This window comes from Pyxicephalus adspersus, chromosome 2 (genome assembly GCF_032062135.1).
Source record: "Pyxicephalus adspersus chromosome 2, UCB_Pads_2.0, whole genome shotgun sequence".
Classification (NCBI taxonomy): domain Eukaryota; kingdom Metazoa; phylum Chordata; class Amphibia; order Anura; family Pyxicephalidae; genus Pyxicephalus; species Pyxicephalus adspersus.
The window spans coordinates 108,285,120-108,301,969 of record NC_092859.1 but is presented as its reverse complement, the minus strand read 5'-3'; the positions used below and the strand labels follow the sequence as shown (position 1 = coordinate 108,301,969).

The 16,850-nt window shown below is 37.5% G+C and overlaps 1 protein-coding gene across 1 annotated transcript in view; it reads left to right on the top strand.

Annotated features, from left to right (window-relative positions):
- CAMK1D (calcium/calmodulin dependent protein kinase ID) overlaps window positions 1-16,850 on the top strand; it is a gene marked incomplete at its 5' end in the record, with an annotated part of 173,929 nt that continues 157,079 nt past the window's right edge. Inside the window, 1 exon segment of the mRNA XM_072399053.1 lies at window positions 1-119. Within this exon segment, the coding sequence (XP_072255154.1) occupies window positions 28-119 (92 nt within the window).

Genomic DNA, 16,850 nt, shown 5'->3' with positions numbered 1-16,850 from the left:
TCAGTGCCTGGCACCCCGCACATCAGCATGGCTCGGGAGAACGGGGAGAACAGCACGTCCTGGAAGAAACAAGTGGAGGACATCAAGAAGATCTTCCAGTTCCGGGAAGTCCTAGGCTCGTAAGTAGACCCGGGACACAGCCCGTGTGTGTGTGTGTGGAGGCTGCTGCGGAAAGTGTACCCGCAATACGAAGTGAAAGTAACCCCTGGAGCCTGGCTACAGCTCAACTTTACTAACAAGTCTCCTCTGGCCGGGTCTGGGGCCACAGGGAGGTACATGGGACCTACCTACCCCCCGGGGTCTGCATGATGGATGGGGGGGTCTGCATGATGGATGGGGCCACAGGGTGGTACATGGGTCCTACCTACCCCTAGGGTCTGCATGATGGATGGGGTCACTGGGAGGTACATGGGACCTACCTACCCCCCCGGGGTCTGGATGATGGATGGGGCCACAGGTAGGTACATGGGTCCTACCTACCCCCAGGGTCTGGATGATAGATGTGGGCACAGGAAGGTACATGGGTCCTACCTACCCTTAGGGTCTGCATGATGGATGGGGCCACTGGGAGGTACATGGGTCGTCCATGGGCTCTGTCTGCTGTCCAGGCACTAGGTAATGGCTGGGGTCACCTGGAGATACGTAGGTCCTAACAAATGTCCAGGGTCTAGGTAAATTTTGGGGGTCACTGGAAAGTCCATGGGCTCTGTCTGCTGTCCATGGTCCCGGTAGATGGATTATACTGGGATCAGTGGGGGATACATGGATTCCACCTACTATCCAGATTCCAGGTAGGTAGAATGTACTGGGAACACTGTCCAACGTCTAGGTAATAATTGTGGATTATTGGGAGATAGGTCTAGGTAGGTGGCTTATACTGGTATGACGGAGATATTTTGACTACCTGCTGTCCATTGCTTAGTGTTCCCAGGTAGGTGGACTACAGGGGTTACATAGGGTGTACCTTCTGCCCAGAGTTGTGTATTAATATTGGGCGGTGTGGGACATGCATGGGTTGTGTCCGCTGTTTATTGCCCAGGTAGGGGAATTATATTGGTGTCAGTGGGAGATCCATGGGATTCCAGATCTACGTATCATATGTGAGGGTATCAGTGATAAATACATGTAAATGTTGAACCTGTTGTTTAGTGGTTAGGGTGTGCCTGGGTCGGGTATATACTGTATATGGGTGTCAGTGGGAGATCCATGGGCTCTTCCTGCTGTCCTGTGCCTGGGTAGTTGGATTACACCAGGGTATATACATATATAAAAATGTTTGTAAACACTGACATTGTGTCATGTTGTTGTACTAGACTGTGGTATGATGAATTGTGTGAACATGAACGGTACTGATCACGGTAACACATGCCTTATAAGCATGCAGCAATCAAGAAGTTACCTTCTTATCATTCCTGCCACTTATAGTTTTGTTACACTACAATCGTTTATTGTGAAGACATTGTGATGACAATGCAGGCTAAGAACCTGAAGCGTTGTGACTATACAGATGACAGAGAATAATAATAAAAATGGTAAAACACAAGAGAATAAAAGGTTTGGCAGTGTATCATATAACAATGGTATATTGTATTTCCTAGGGACTTGTATAACCAGCTCATACAATTCCATTTTGGGAAATGGGTATACTAAGTTATATAGTTGTGTGAAGTTTGGGAAGTGACAATTGGGCTGCCACTGATGATTGGCTGGGGAAATGTTGTATTATGGATTCAAAGGTTATATTGTTGAATATTTGCCGTGGCAAACTGTTAGTTACATTTTTAGACTAAACTTGCATCCAGGCTTTCCTTTATTTTACACCTTTGTGATCTAGCACTGGAACTTTTTATGCAAGAAAAAAACCTGAATGTCTATGGTTTCATTTTTTTTTTCAGATTGTACTATAAAAATGACAACTGAAAGTTATTGGGTGCTCTGAGCAATGCTGCCTGCCTTTCATTAGTAGAATTTATACATATATATTTGTTATTAAATTCATGTTATAGGGCAGTGCAAAGTATACCTTGTAAACCTTTACTATATTCTAGTCTGCTAGATTGTCAGATTTCAGGTCACACATAAAAATCACATGAATTTGGTTGTCACGGGTTGCTTCTCTTTGTCCACCATGCTAGTAAGTAATCAGGTATGCCCAAAACGTATATGCAGGATGATGTATGAAGTATGTGTAGGAGGATATCTGTGAATTTGCTGGTATTTGTTTTTACCTGAAACTTTCAGTTATGTTATCTGTATGACGGTTGGTATGAGAATGAGTCAGGATGAGCCCAGAGCAAAGCTTTTCCTCTGCAATAATACCGTTTCTTTTTTGGAAATAATAACATCTGTGTTTATTGGAAGGCTGTATCTTTAAACTAGATTTCTAATGTAATAATTATGAAAGACATTTTTTAGCACACAGACGGGCTAGGAAACTTACAATGGCTTTATTGCGTTCATTTGATAAGACATGAAACTTGTAGCAGGTGCATTGCCTGCAGTGCTAGAAAAAGCGAGATGTGAATGAAATTAAATGAACAGAAAGTAGAAATGGAGCTCCTGGGAGCCATGCTTGCTTCTGGCTTTGCATGTACAGGTACCATGGAAATAAATACTTTGGTGTTTTTCCAAATCACTGGCTGGATTATGAGGGACAAAACATGCCGTGAGTGGTTATTTGCGTTGCTGATATTCTCCTGTTGCATTCAATAGAAATTCATCATTATAAAGGATCTTCCACCAACTGGTTTATTTCTGCTCACTTCCTGTTCATGAAAAGTAAACACTTCCTACTAAACTCTGATTAAAACAAATCAATGCTCTCATATCATTAGCATTCAGCTGGTGCAAATAGAATTACATGACCTGCTCCTACAGAGACAAACACAAAAAACGTGGAGCAGTGTTGATGTCGTCTATAACTATTACCTGAATTCCAGATAACGTCTTATTGGTTGCTGAATTATAACACAGACAGCTATCCTTTTTTTAAAGTTTAAAGTGGACCTGTCATTAAGAATTGCTGTTCAGACTGATGATGTTGAACATGTCAGTTTTATCTAATCACATTACTGTTCTTACTATGAATAAATGGACTGTTCCTGAGCTCCCCTGGGTGAGCTGCCACATATGATCATTGCCTGCCACAAACATTGATAGTGTTCCACATAATTAAAGCCTGCAAACAATTAATTGTTTTTAATCAGGTAGAGCTTGTCTAGTAGACTTGCATTGGGAGGCATAGGCAGTAAAGCGCAATTATTGTGCTGCACTACTATGTAATTATTAGCTATATACAGAAACAAAGTCTATAAAACACTATCACAGACTGATAACATCATTTATTTTAAACTGATAATCCTAACCTGCATATCTGGAACAAAAAAGTTACTTAAGACTTTAGTTTCTTTTTCATTCTCAAAGTCTTGTAGAAGTGTTTGCACATCACATTCAGATACCCAAAGCTGTGTAAGAAAAGAAGTGACCCATAACTTTAGGAATGACAGGGCTACTTTTTTCTACTATATAATTGAAGGAATATCTGCTTAGTGTCAAATTTAAAAGACATATGTGCTATTGTAACATTAAGATCGTAATTATCCACACCAAATAGATTTTCATTTTTCTGTAGTGCCCATCACAAGTATTATGCATTCATTTCTGTAGGGTGCATTGTCTGAACGCTGCAGATATAGTGACATGCACTGACTTGGGCTTTTCAATCCAGATCAACTGAAATGCCATCCCTCCTAAATGCAGCATGCCTATAATACATGTGAGTGAATGTGTTGCATGTTTATCCATGTGTTCTGGTGTGAATGAGGTAGCTGACAGGCACTTCTAATGCATTAATTTGTCATTAGCTTTTATTTGGTTATAAAGTGAAAATTCTCAGTTTCAGTGTTATTTATTTATATTGTATGAACTTATGCCGTAGTGGTGAGAGCACTGAGCCATTCACATCAGTCGCTGTCCTTGTAAAGGTGACATTATGATGTCCGTACTGCAGGATTACATATACAAAGCTGGATAAGTCTGGGTGAACATCAGCAATATACAAGAGAGGATACAAACTGTATGTAGATAACATAAACATTGGACCCCAAAGCTGCCTATACCTACAGATGTGATGCTTACTCTTCATTTTGCTGTTCTCTTTGCTTCCAGTAGTAAATATTGATTTCAGGTGTTCCTCAAGCTGTTGTACATAGCGATCCTTACACAATAAACAGAGACATTTTCAACGCAATAAATACAAGGGGAAGTCATTCTCAACATATTTAACACATCAGGATCATTCCCAGCACAATAAATACATAGCACAGTCCACCTTTGTCATAAAGTTGTGGATAACTTCATAATAAATTGAATACAAGGTGCTTCTTTCAGCAGGCAATTCAATACACATTAGCTTTGCTTTCCTCTTCTTGTAGCGTGTTCTACAATAAAATCAACACAGCAAAGTAAAACTGTTATATTTGTCTGTGTTCTTTTTTCTACTTACTAATATGTTGTCTCTTCTAATGTTGGCTGCCATAGACTATCATCCTAGCCCAGGAATATAAACCATAGAATGTTCTCTGTATCTCCACTAAAAAACTTGTTCTTAAGGTAGCTAAGGTGGTTGCCTTTGGCCCTCTAATGGCTTATGCTCCCTGCCATGCACAAATTTCTCAGTGCCGGCCCCTACCCCCTGTGCCAATGCCTCATGTGCCCTTTCTGTGCCATATATTAAATTTCATTAAATAGCATCTGACATAATGACGCAAAATTCACCCATAACCAACTGAGAGCAGTCAGCCAACCAAGTGTCATGTGGACCTGGCTGGGGTAATAGTTGGATTATGGCAAGGAGGGAGCTTTGTTAACAATTCCTTGCGGACCTGGGAGTTATGGGGATTATGGCATGGCAGTGATGTATGGCTGGGATGTGGGCCAGGGGCTGGTATTTTTGAATCAAGACATGGGGGTCTTAAGACTGGGATGAAGACATGGGTTGATTATGAAATACAGGTAGTCCCCGGGTTAGGGACATCGGACATACGGACGACTCCTAGGTATGAACACGTTTCCCTGCTCTTCCCTGCTTGTTTGTGTGCAGGACAGAGAAAAGAAAGAAAGAGGTTTCAGCCCATTGTTTTTTTTGGTAAAATTATTAATTATGTATTGATACGAATCAATTTTCTTACATAATTATTTTACATACAACGTTGGAGCATATATCCAGTCTAGTTTAAATATCAACTGACTGAAGTATATCTACTAGACAAAATTGCTCTTGGTAATAACCATGTTTGTCTTATGCGGTCCCGACACGTTTCACCTTACTAGGTTTCCTCAGGGGAGCTTAAGCTTAAGAACTGTACGGTCTATGTGTTTGTGTTGTACATCGTACAAGTTTTTTTTACTTTGTTTTTGTGCTTTGTTTGTGATTAACTCACAGTGAAGATTTTATACAGTAACTGACACCATGCTGCCTAATAATATGTTGAGACAAACATCTGTCCTAATTACATTTATTAAAAAAATTGTACAATGTTGAAGCCAGAGTTTTATTAAGGTAAGAAAACTGTAGGTGGGTGGCAGCCCCTGTATTGTGACCCAACTCTTTAGTAATCACCCAAAAACAGCAAGGTGGTCACTAAAAACTGCTTGGTGGTGCGCCCGGCTAATAGGGGCTGGGGGGAACACTGATATACCTGTCCTGACTTACATACAGATTCAACTTAAGAACAAACCTACAGTCCCTATCTCGTATATAACCCAGGGACTACCTATATGTCATTATGGGGGATTATGGCTGAGATGTGGGCCTGGGGTTGGTGGATCTTATGTGTGTCTTAAGGCTGGAATATGGACCTTGGGGAATATGGACCTTAAGACACGTGTGTCTTAAGGCTGGAATATGGACCTTGGGGTAAAAAAGTAAAGTTTGTAAAACTGACTACAATACCATTACTGTTTAACCACACCCACAGTGCAACCACACCCATTTTATGCTAAGCACACCTATTTTCCCACAGTAACCATGCCCATATGTTGCTGCAGCAACCCATGGTTAGGGCCCACATTTTGTTGAGACACCTATGACCCTACAGTACTATCCATGGCCTGGCCAGTAACAATAACTAGTGTAAATCACTCCATGGACTATAGGGCAAGTACAAACTTTTATAAATGCACCTTTATATCGTTCTTTCTTTATATTTAGTTTTATCACATATCTCCTATACACATCAAATGCTGCACACCCCGACTTCTTAGATGCTGGGTGAACACAGTGTAACCTCTATTGACTTAATAGATTCAATTATTATCATTAAAGTGAGCTCACAATGCTAGAAGCTCTTCTCTGCTTACAGAAATAATTGGCCCTATTGTGTTTTGTTCTTTTATAATACGAAATATTGGAGAACACAGGTAATACACACAAAGAAGCCAGATAAACAGTACTGGTGCCATGGGGGCCACTCTTGTCTGCCTTATAGTATTGTTTTCCGATGAGGTATTTATTCATGGAATACAAGCTGTTGGGCTGTGAAGTGAACAGGTGGAGCTGGCTGATGTTTTCTCAGCACCAAATCAGTGGTTATCGCTGTAACCCTAGTAGCAGGGGAAAAAACAAACACTATTTCAATTTTCTTTTAAAAGAAGGAAATGGCTATGGGACAGACATGCAGACAACTTCTGTTTTATGTTAAACAGCTGTTGGTTTAACCCGTTCTCTCCTGTTTTATCATTTGATCTCCATGTTACAAGGATATGGACAGATAAATATATTCACAGACATTATCTTCACGATGGGTCAGTCAGATTTCAGTCAACAGTAACAAATATGTAATAGTAGTCAACAGTAACAAAAGTAATAACCAAATTTTCTTTTCCTTAGAAATGAAGGGCAGCATTTTTAGCAGTTTTTTTTTATTATTTTGTAGTAGGTTAATCCTTAGGTTTCTCCCTTCCCTTAGTATGTGACATCCTTATTTCTTAGCCACTGAAGCATCCCGTGTTTATATTTGCTTGCACTTTGCACATCATGCTCTGTGTATCTGTAATTCGCTGTGACTTCACTGAATCGCCTAGAGCTGACTAATCATTCAGGAAAAAAAGCAGGCATGCATCAGATGTGGAGTGCAAGTGGGGTTTGTGCTTTTTCTTTTGCTTGCAGATAAGCAGATTCTCCTTTTCTGAGGTTCACATGTCTTTCCTGATCACCATAAACATATGTATTGCTCACATTCTATTTTCTGCAGTTCACATATAGTATAATCTTAAGCAGGTTTATTTATATGTACTGTATGTGTGGTATCTGCTTCTTTATGATATATATACAGTTGTTTTTTTATGTCATTGCTATAATTTTCTGTAGGTTGGCCATTACACCTTACTTAGAATTTAGCTGGTCTCTGGCTGAATCTCTTTTTATAAAAAAATATGTGTGTAGTTTCTATTGCATTTGGTATGATTAATTTCTTTTTGCTCAGGGGTCCTTTTCAATGTTTTACAGGCTATCCTTGGCTGCTTTACCGTGTTTTTTACAGCCCAAGCTTAAATATACTCATGCAGGTACATGAGTTGGAAAAGTCGCTTATTGTCCCTCTATGCCCAATGGTGCAGACAGGGCAGTAAGAGGTTTAATTAGAGAGAAACTGAAAACCACTTCTTCTGTGCTTTCTCCTTGTAATTATCCCATACTGACTTGTGACATCAGGGCTATTGCTGCATTCAATTTGAATAAATATATGATATAATAAAGATTATCAAAATACATAAAACATAATTTAAAATTATATTTTTTCTATTGAATGAAGTGTGCTAAAATTAAAGCAAAGCCATTATGGTTTCCAGTTAATGAACTGCTTGGTACCCTGGCTAGCCTGATAAACTCCCAATGTTTGTGGAAGGCTTTCCACCCAGATTTTGTCCTTTAGCATAAACATTATATTCCATTATTCAGCATTTGCCCAGGAGCAGGAAATGTTTTGGAATGGTTGAAGGCAATACAATTCCTCCATTTTTTTAAAGCTGTTAGATGTTACATTTTACTTTAGAGCCATTGGCGTGACCAATCCAAGATAGAGTTTTAGGTCAGAAAAAATGGCTTGACAATTTTGTAACGTATGCATACATAAACAGATATAACTTTTGTGTATTATTATTATTTTTATTATTAATAAGCAGTCGGTGTTATTCATTAGCTGTAACTATGTTTCATAGCACCCACTGTCGTGTTGTTAATGTGGTGGTGATTACCTGACAATGGCAGTGTCATTCTTTTATTCTGTTAGTGGGACCTCTCTGGCTGTTTTTCTGGTCTTTGACCATAGTACAGGTAGTCCCCAAGTTAAGTACATCCAACATACAGACGAGTCCTAGATATGAACAGGGTTACAGATACGAACAGGTCCCTGCCCGTTCGTGAGCTGCATGGAGGCTTGATGTGGGGGGGTGGGGGCGGGGCGTGCGCATGACTTGCATCAGAAATCTTTTGCTAAACACAGCTGAGGTTTTGGGTGGTTTTAGGGGGTGAGCTCTTCTGCAACCTCTTCTAACTCTTTAATGACCAAGACAAACTCTGCAGTTGTTTCTTTTTGCATATCAAAGCACAGTTTGCTCCAAAAGTTAATGAATGGTTAGGCTCCATACTTTTTTTTTTCTTGCTTTTTTCTGACACCACGCTGCCTAATAATATGTTGAGACAAACATCTGACCTAATTGCATTTAATAAAATAATGTACCTGTTCCGACTTATATACAAATTCAACTTAAGAACAAACCTACAGTCCCTATCTCGTAACCTGGGAACTTCCTGTAGTGGTCATGCCTGGTTTCATGGCTGTGGTAGCTGGTCAGAACAATGAAGTTCTGATTATAATAGTAGTAATTTTCTGTCTACAGTATACATTGATGACCCCCTTGTCCCCCTAGTAATGATCAGTCTCTGGGTTTAGTAGTATGCAGTCATAAATCACTGGCTGTAGCATTGGTTTCTTCCTGTGTTTAAATGAATTCTGGTGGTGGTCACTATCCTTGTGTTCACTAGTAGTCAGTCCATGTATCTTCTGGTCAACTAATAATACAGTGATAGTCCCAGTATAGTGTAGTGGTCAGTCCCTGTGGTGGTTGTTTTGTCTAGTAGTAGTCTTTGCAATGATTACTGTGTGCTGTGTTGGTCCCTATTACTAGCAATGATCTCTGTGTCTAGTGGTGATCTTTATGTCCAGTTCTTTTCTCATTTCTCCTTCATAGATAGCACTGCAACCTCCTGTCTTGTAGGAAATGATATGGCTGCAGGCAATCATAGAGTATCATATGTTGGGGGATCCTTATACACAGAAAATGAGGGTGCACTGCGTAAATGAATCCCAGGTCTGTGTAACCAGTTGTATGTAATTTGTTATCCCCAAGTAAACCACACTTGCAGAGAGAAATTGTTGTAATGTTATAGGCATATCGGCTATCTGACTACCACTAACAATGTTCTGTATGTAGTCAGTCAATTTGAGTTTTTGCAGAAGCAAAGAACCATTGAAGCTTATCATGTTAACATGACCATAAAATTGCCACATAACCTCTGCAGCTATCAGCAGACTGTAGAAGGCCTCTTAACATGTGTAAACCAGTAAGTGTCCTTATTTTTACAGACTGGTGCAAAGACATTCACTTAGCGGACACCCCAGGCCTCTGGCTTTATCCTGAGCAATATATTGGCTGCATCCCTGACCTGTTCTTCTAGTTTTATTAAAACTTTATTACTTTGATTGTTGGTTACCTGTAAGTGTACAAATCAGTTCTGGCATTTCATTTGGTTCATTTTAGCTTCATATCAGTTACGTAGACATATTGTAAGATACCCAAGTAAATAGTATTTTCAGAAAATTGTCAGTACTATATATTTATTTCAGTAATGTTTCCTTTTTAAAGTGACTTTTTGCTTCTGAAAAGTATGTAAATAAGGTACAATAAAGCACTAAATAAAGATTATGGTATTAGTTACCCCTTGTCTCTGTAACTTTACCTGAAGAATCTTCTGAATTCAGCACAAAGGTGTGATCTGCTAGTTCCTCACAAAGCGCTGTGGATTCTCCCATTGACCCCAAATCACCACTGTGTCCTCGGGTGATGTGGGGAAGGTGGGAGAACCACAAAGCATTCACAAGGAGAGCAGTCATCACACATGCCCAGAAAATGTATGCAGAAGATAATTTAGGCAATGATATCACATCAAGGCAGGTTGGACAGGTAAAATTCACTTTGTTTTATTACAGATTGGGCATTGTGTAATTCATTCGGAAGTGATGGGATCTCTATATCTTTATAAGTGCACTAGAGCAATCATTTGAAACATTCAAAGAAGATGATTAACATTTCCTCCAATAACAATCAGAGAGTTCTGTCTGTGGAAATACATCAGTTGCTTATTCATTGTGAAATATATATATATGTAAATGAATGTATGCTTGTTATTATCTAATATCAGAATTAGGGTACTGTTTTCATTTGTACAAAGAAAGATATTTGCCCTCCTTTAAACTAACACTATAAAATGTAATTATACTCACAGCTATGACATTTCTCACCCTTCATGTAATCAGGTATGTATATTGGTCAGCATTTTTTTTACATTTTCTTGCCAGTTCTTATGCAATCCTGTACAGATAATTTCAGGCATATTTTCCTTCCCATTAATGTTGATAATATTTTTCAGTACTGAGGGGATGAGGCAAAAGTCACAGTTTGGATTTATAGCTAGCTCCCCAGTTTGTCCATAAATGCCATTCTAAAGCAGAACAATTAATTGCTGGGATATATGTTTGGATGGCAGCTAAACACTGTATGCCTATGGGTGTCATTATTCTTCTTCTAATCAGTGCATGTTACAAAATTCATATAAGCAGTCCAGTCAATTGTGGGTGCTGTATTTTGAGGTATTTTAGGATCTAGGCACACATAGCTTGAAACAATGGTATTATATCACCATTGTAATGCTGATTTCAGTGCATGAAAGATAAGGACTTTAAAAGGGAAAGTATATACATTCTATGGTTTCCAAAAATGCATCGGGTCATTTTTTTTCATATTAAAAGAAAACACTCCAATTACAATTTTATTAGTAGGTATAGTTTTTCCATAATTTCAGGTCTTTCTGCATAGTCCTGTGTACAAATCCATCATTTTTGGTGGATTCAAAGATTTAATGGAGAAATCTACTAAAGAAGCAGACAAGAATGCATTTATCAGAGTAATAACATATTTTTTAAAAGAGTTACAACTACTTTACTCTTCATATCGATAATGAAACTGGTACAATACCTTTTTTTCAAATTTCCTAACCAATAATATTTTGCTCTACAAAGGTCACACTGGTTATTTCCTGAGGCAAATGCAATGATTTTCCTTCTGTGTACATGGCAGAATATAGTGACCATCTACTGAATTATGCTCTGGAGGATCAGAGCTGTTTGTGTAAGGCCCTATACGGCATCTTCTTGTACATCAGCTAAACAACAAATACCCTCCTTAGCTTTTTGTTTCAAAGTTTTTATTCAAATTTTCAAATAAAGTAAACAATAACATTACTCAACAAGTTTGCATAGAATACCAGGAAAAAAATAAAAAAGTAAAATTAAAAAAAGGGGGGGGGGGCTTAAAGGGGCGATTAGGGGTTCAAAACAAAAAAAATAAGAGTGGCAACCAGTAACCAGACATCAGTAGAATAATCATATGAGATCAAACATAGTTCAATACCTCCTAGGTTACAAAGTCTAAATACAGCAGACAATAAAGTAGTTTTCCAATATTGACAATAAAAAGTATAAAACAAATAGGCACAATAGTACAAAAATAATGTTCCCTCCTTAGCTTTTAGATTTATTAGATATATGCATGAGGCATCCCTTAGATTGTAAGCTCTTCGGGGCAGGGTCCTCCTGCTGTGTTACTGTCTGTCTGCAACCCCTATATAATGTACAGTGCCACGTAATATGTTAGTGCTATATCAGTCCTGTTTAGATTATTATTAATAATAATAATAGTAATAATAATAATAATAATAATAATAGTAGTAATAATATATGCATTTTATGTATCAATATGTTTCTAAATGTCTTGTGAATAATAAATGCGCGAGATTGTGTAATACACGACGTCAGGCAGTACAAGGTATCTACTGTGACAGAAGATATGTCTGGATTTAAAGCATAATTTATGATTACTCATGTGTAATGTAATTATTATTTTATTTGCTCAGTGCCGGAGGAAAAAAGGAGAGATTTTTGTGGTGTGAATACATTGATGTTTACATTGATCACGCCTTATTTACATATTTAAGTATATGTCTTACACCGCTCTGGCAGGTGCAGCTTTTAAAATATTTCATTTGAGTTTACTGTGTGATTTACTTCTTGGCATTGAAGTTAATGGGAATGATGGGAATGGTAATATGCCTGTGGCATGTGTAATTTAAAGAATTTTTTGTATATGGTAATTAGAATAGGCCAGTCAACTTAAAAAAATGTGCTCAAGCTCACATGTAACCTCAATAATAACCACCAAGAGGTTTCTGCATGTAGCTTCTTTTTTTTTAGCAAAAAGCACACTGGGACCCCCCGGATCTGGGTGCTTAAAATGCAAATACTGACTTTCTGCTCTAAGGTCAGAATTGTGTTTATTTTTGCATTGATATGTGGCAGAACTTTTAGATGTTAGAGGTGGAAGTGGATATTGCATATTAGATCACTCTTGGTTTGGGTCTCCCAGAGCTCTCAAGAATAATTAATAATTTGTGCAGATACCCAATGACTGCTTTTAAAGATTCATATTCGGGTGAGTGCTACCTTTAAGAGATCGATTTACCTAAGCCAGGATTCCTCTTTAGATATAAGTGGATCTATACTCAAATTTCTAAAGTCTGACTGTCTACCAGAGAGCTGTACAAAAGTGCAGCTACAGAATGTTAAAGAAACCTGTCATAAACGGTAGCAAAACTGTCTAAAGGGTAGTTTTGTCTACCTTTTGCCAACTTTATCACTTTTCCTTTTCTTTTCTTTGCCAAATGGAATCATAATCCATATGGTGAACAGAGCACATCTGGGCATTTATCATCAGCACAAACATGACAATCAAACATTTGGTTGCTCTGGTAAAGTAAACTTAGTATAATAAAAACCAAAGCATTAACAACAAAGATATAAACTGTAGGTAACAGGCTTTTTTTTAGGGTTTGCTTACACGTGAAAGAAACATGTAGGCTGTCATTGTTGTGGCTTTGTGAAGTCAGAACTACTGTATACTTGGTCAGTGACAGAAAAAGCAATGAAACCACTGGATCAGTGTATAAGCCAGACAACTATTTTTAGAGGAAATGATTAGCACTTGCAGCCAATATGTTAACCAGGGGAGGTTTTCTTTAACCTGGGCAATTACCTAGAATCAACTAGCCAGTGTTCCATACAAATTGGAGTTAATGTGTGATTCTTGTACCTATTCCACTGTTTTTGGAAAAAGTACTGTATGTTACCTGATTCCTTTAGAATATAGGCCTGTAGAATATAATCACTTTCCCCATACGACACGTAAGATGTTTCTGACAACAAAGCCAGATTGTAAGGATATTAATTATATTCATAAAATGTACTTATTGTCTATCCTAGATAAAAAAAAAATAACCTTCCCCTGAAGTCCTACATCTACCTGTCCCTGCTCCTCCAAGATCTAACCTGTGCAGCCTTTTGTACACCACACACCCATCCCTTCAAAAGTGTTTAGGTTCAACCAATTCTATATGAATGTTTTATTAGATCTTGAAAGTGTCGCCTCCATTCCTCCATTTTCTCCATTTCTTTTTCCCCTCTTCACCTTCTCCTTTCAGCCTGTTCTCACTTCTGCCTGGTACCAGGTTATTCCCAGTCACTGGCTTGGGTGCCAGGTTACTTCCCAAGGATCCTTTGGTATTTAGAGACTTTGACAATTGTGTTTAATAGCTACAAATAATAAATCTACTATTAATAATCTACTATGAGGCTCCAGCCTTTGCCTGTCTATGTTATATACTCTGTTATGTATTCAGTGACCATCTTTTTGTTGTATAATTTAATTTTAATTTCTTAAATAGAACATTTATGAAAAGAAAGACTTGAAGGCATACTGGAAAGGATAAACTGTACTAAAAGTGCTAAACTAAATCTGTACTAAATGGCTGGGATAATTGTTTTACCTTTCTGGTTCCAGAGGAATAACCTGGACACCTAATAGAGGTTAGTCTACCTAAACATGATATATATATAGATGATATGTAGTATGTAGAAGATAATAAATCATTTCATCGGGTGTAACAATAAACTCCTGCTAAAATCATCTGGAGCCCAGCATGGACAGAAGGACAAGTCACTTTGCCATATTAAATGTAAAGCTTCGCCAAGACCAAAAATTTACCTGACCAACCTGTCACAGCACCTGCTTACCCTGGTTACTAAAAGTAAAATATTTAGTCTACTTTTACCGTTTTAAAATGAAAATCATTGATAGACTAGCAAAATATAAATATGAATGGTTATAATAGATGCATATTGTGGTTAAGTTGTTTACAGTCCCAGGAACCTTACTAAGCACTGGGTGTGACACAAATGCTGCAATAATAAAATAAACCAGCTTGAAGAGAATATGGTAGTTTGAAAAGTGGTTAGCATTTTTTGTGTTGTGACCTCAGGAGTCAATATGTCGTTTTCTGAAACAATGTCGTGCCTCCAAATAAAATAATATGTTACATAGAAATCCTGTTGACCAAAAAGGAGCATGCATCTTTGAACACTGAACCATTCTTTAATGAGTGCATTGATTGTTATTTATGTGTTGTATCATATGTGCAGTGTTATTTGTAAAAATGAAAAAAAAAAAATACCTGTGCAACTTCTACGTTATCACCTTGGGTGTCTATAGATGTTTTTTCAAGTTTTCCAATAGGGGATACAAATCTTGCTCTGTTTGTTTATCAAAGACGGGGTTATATCACAAACCCAATTTATCCCATTCTTTGTTTGTTTGGTGATTTGTAACTTCATTTGAATAAATGGAGTGGCATATCACCACTTTAAGTTAAATACAATACTAACCTAAAGTCAAAGCAGAGATGAACTGATTTACCCAAACCCTGGTTTCATATTAGTTTCCCCACAGTATAAGTATGGTATTATTTAGGTGTCATACCCATAAAGGGTATAAGTGTGCCACCTAATATTTATTGTGTTCTAGGAGAGCAGTGGTATTGAAATACAGGTATCATTAATTGTGTGTGGATTGAACCCTCCTTGTCCAAGGAAGGAACCCTATTCAATATATCCATTTTACTACTATCAATACGTACTAGGATTATGCCAAGCTCCTATATTACAGCAGAGAATAAGTACTTTAGTTAAGTACTAAGTTAAAATGCACATGAGTATTAGCAATTGACTCGCCTACATGCCTAGTGGTTTATGCATTTTGCCTGCCAAACATTTAATACAATGAAATCTAAGGGTAATGGTTATTTTAGGATTGTATTCTTACTTCTCTAAAAACCTTGGTGATCATTCAATCACACTGTCACACAGCAAATCATGTAAGAAAATGGGCAGCATGGTGGCTCAGAGGTAAGTTCTCTGGCCTTTGCAGCGCTGGGTCCCAGGTTCACATCCTGGCCAGCACACTATCTGCAAAGAGTTTGCAGGTTCTCCCTGTGTTTGCATGGGTTTCCTCACACATTTCAAAAACATGCAGTTAAGTTAATTGGCTACCCTAAAATTGACTTTAGACTGTATAAAAGTCATATGACTGTGGTAGGGACATTAGATTGTGAGCTCCTTTGAGAGACAGCTAGTGACATGACTGGACTTTGTAAAGCGCTGAGTAATATGTTGTTGATATATAAATACTGATACTGACTAAAATATTAATAATGCAATCTTGTTCCATGTCAATAACTCAGAAAGCACTGATTCCATGGGAGCCTCATAACAGTGAAACAACTGTACATGTAAAGGTCAGCAATGGCTACTCATGTCTGTCTCTTTGTACATTTTTCCTTTAGAATTTTTTTTTTTCACTGCTGTAGCACAGTAGTTTTTAGTATCATCAATCTTTAATAATATATTATTAATATTATTATTATTAATAATAATAATAATAATAATAATAATAGTAGTAGTAATAATGATAATACCAACTTGTAGAATGGAAATCTGGTGCTGTGTAATCAAATTTTTAAATTGTGGTAATCTGTTAATAAAATGTCATGTGCACAAATATCATTATTGTTCTACTTAAGTTTGGTTCACCCTAAATTGACTCGAGGCAGAAATTACAGCATATTACTGACATTAGTACTGAGTTGTGTAATTGACAACTCTAACCTAACATTAAGGGTGTGTTATGTGTATGTCAATGTGAATGTATTTATTTTTTCTAATATCATACTTACTTAGATACAATTACTATTTTGCTGCTTTGTTTTGCAGCACATTTCCAGGGTAAACTACAAATGCCTTAGATTGAAAATTGTGTTATTTGTCCAACATTGCCTTAGTACATTCTAACATTATAAATTATTCACTTGCAAATAACAGTATTTCATTATTTCATGGCTTGACTGAAAGCTTTACAATTACCACCCTGAAACATAATACAAAACCAAAAGCCAGAGGCAAAGCTGCACAAAATTTGTGGCTCTGAAAATTTAATTTCAACACATCAGCTCTTTAAGTGTGTTAACTGTTTGACAGCAGATTTTTTTTTTAATGGTTAAATTTGACCTAAGCCCAATATAGAAACCCTTATCATGTCATTATAAAGTAATTTGCTATCTTTCTAAATTT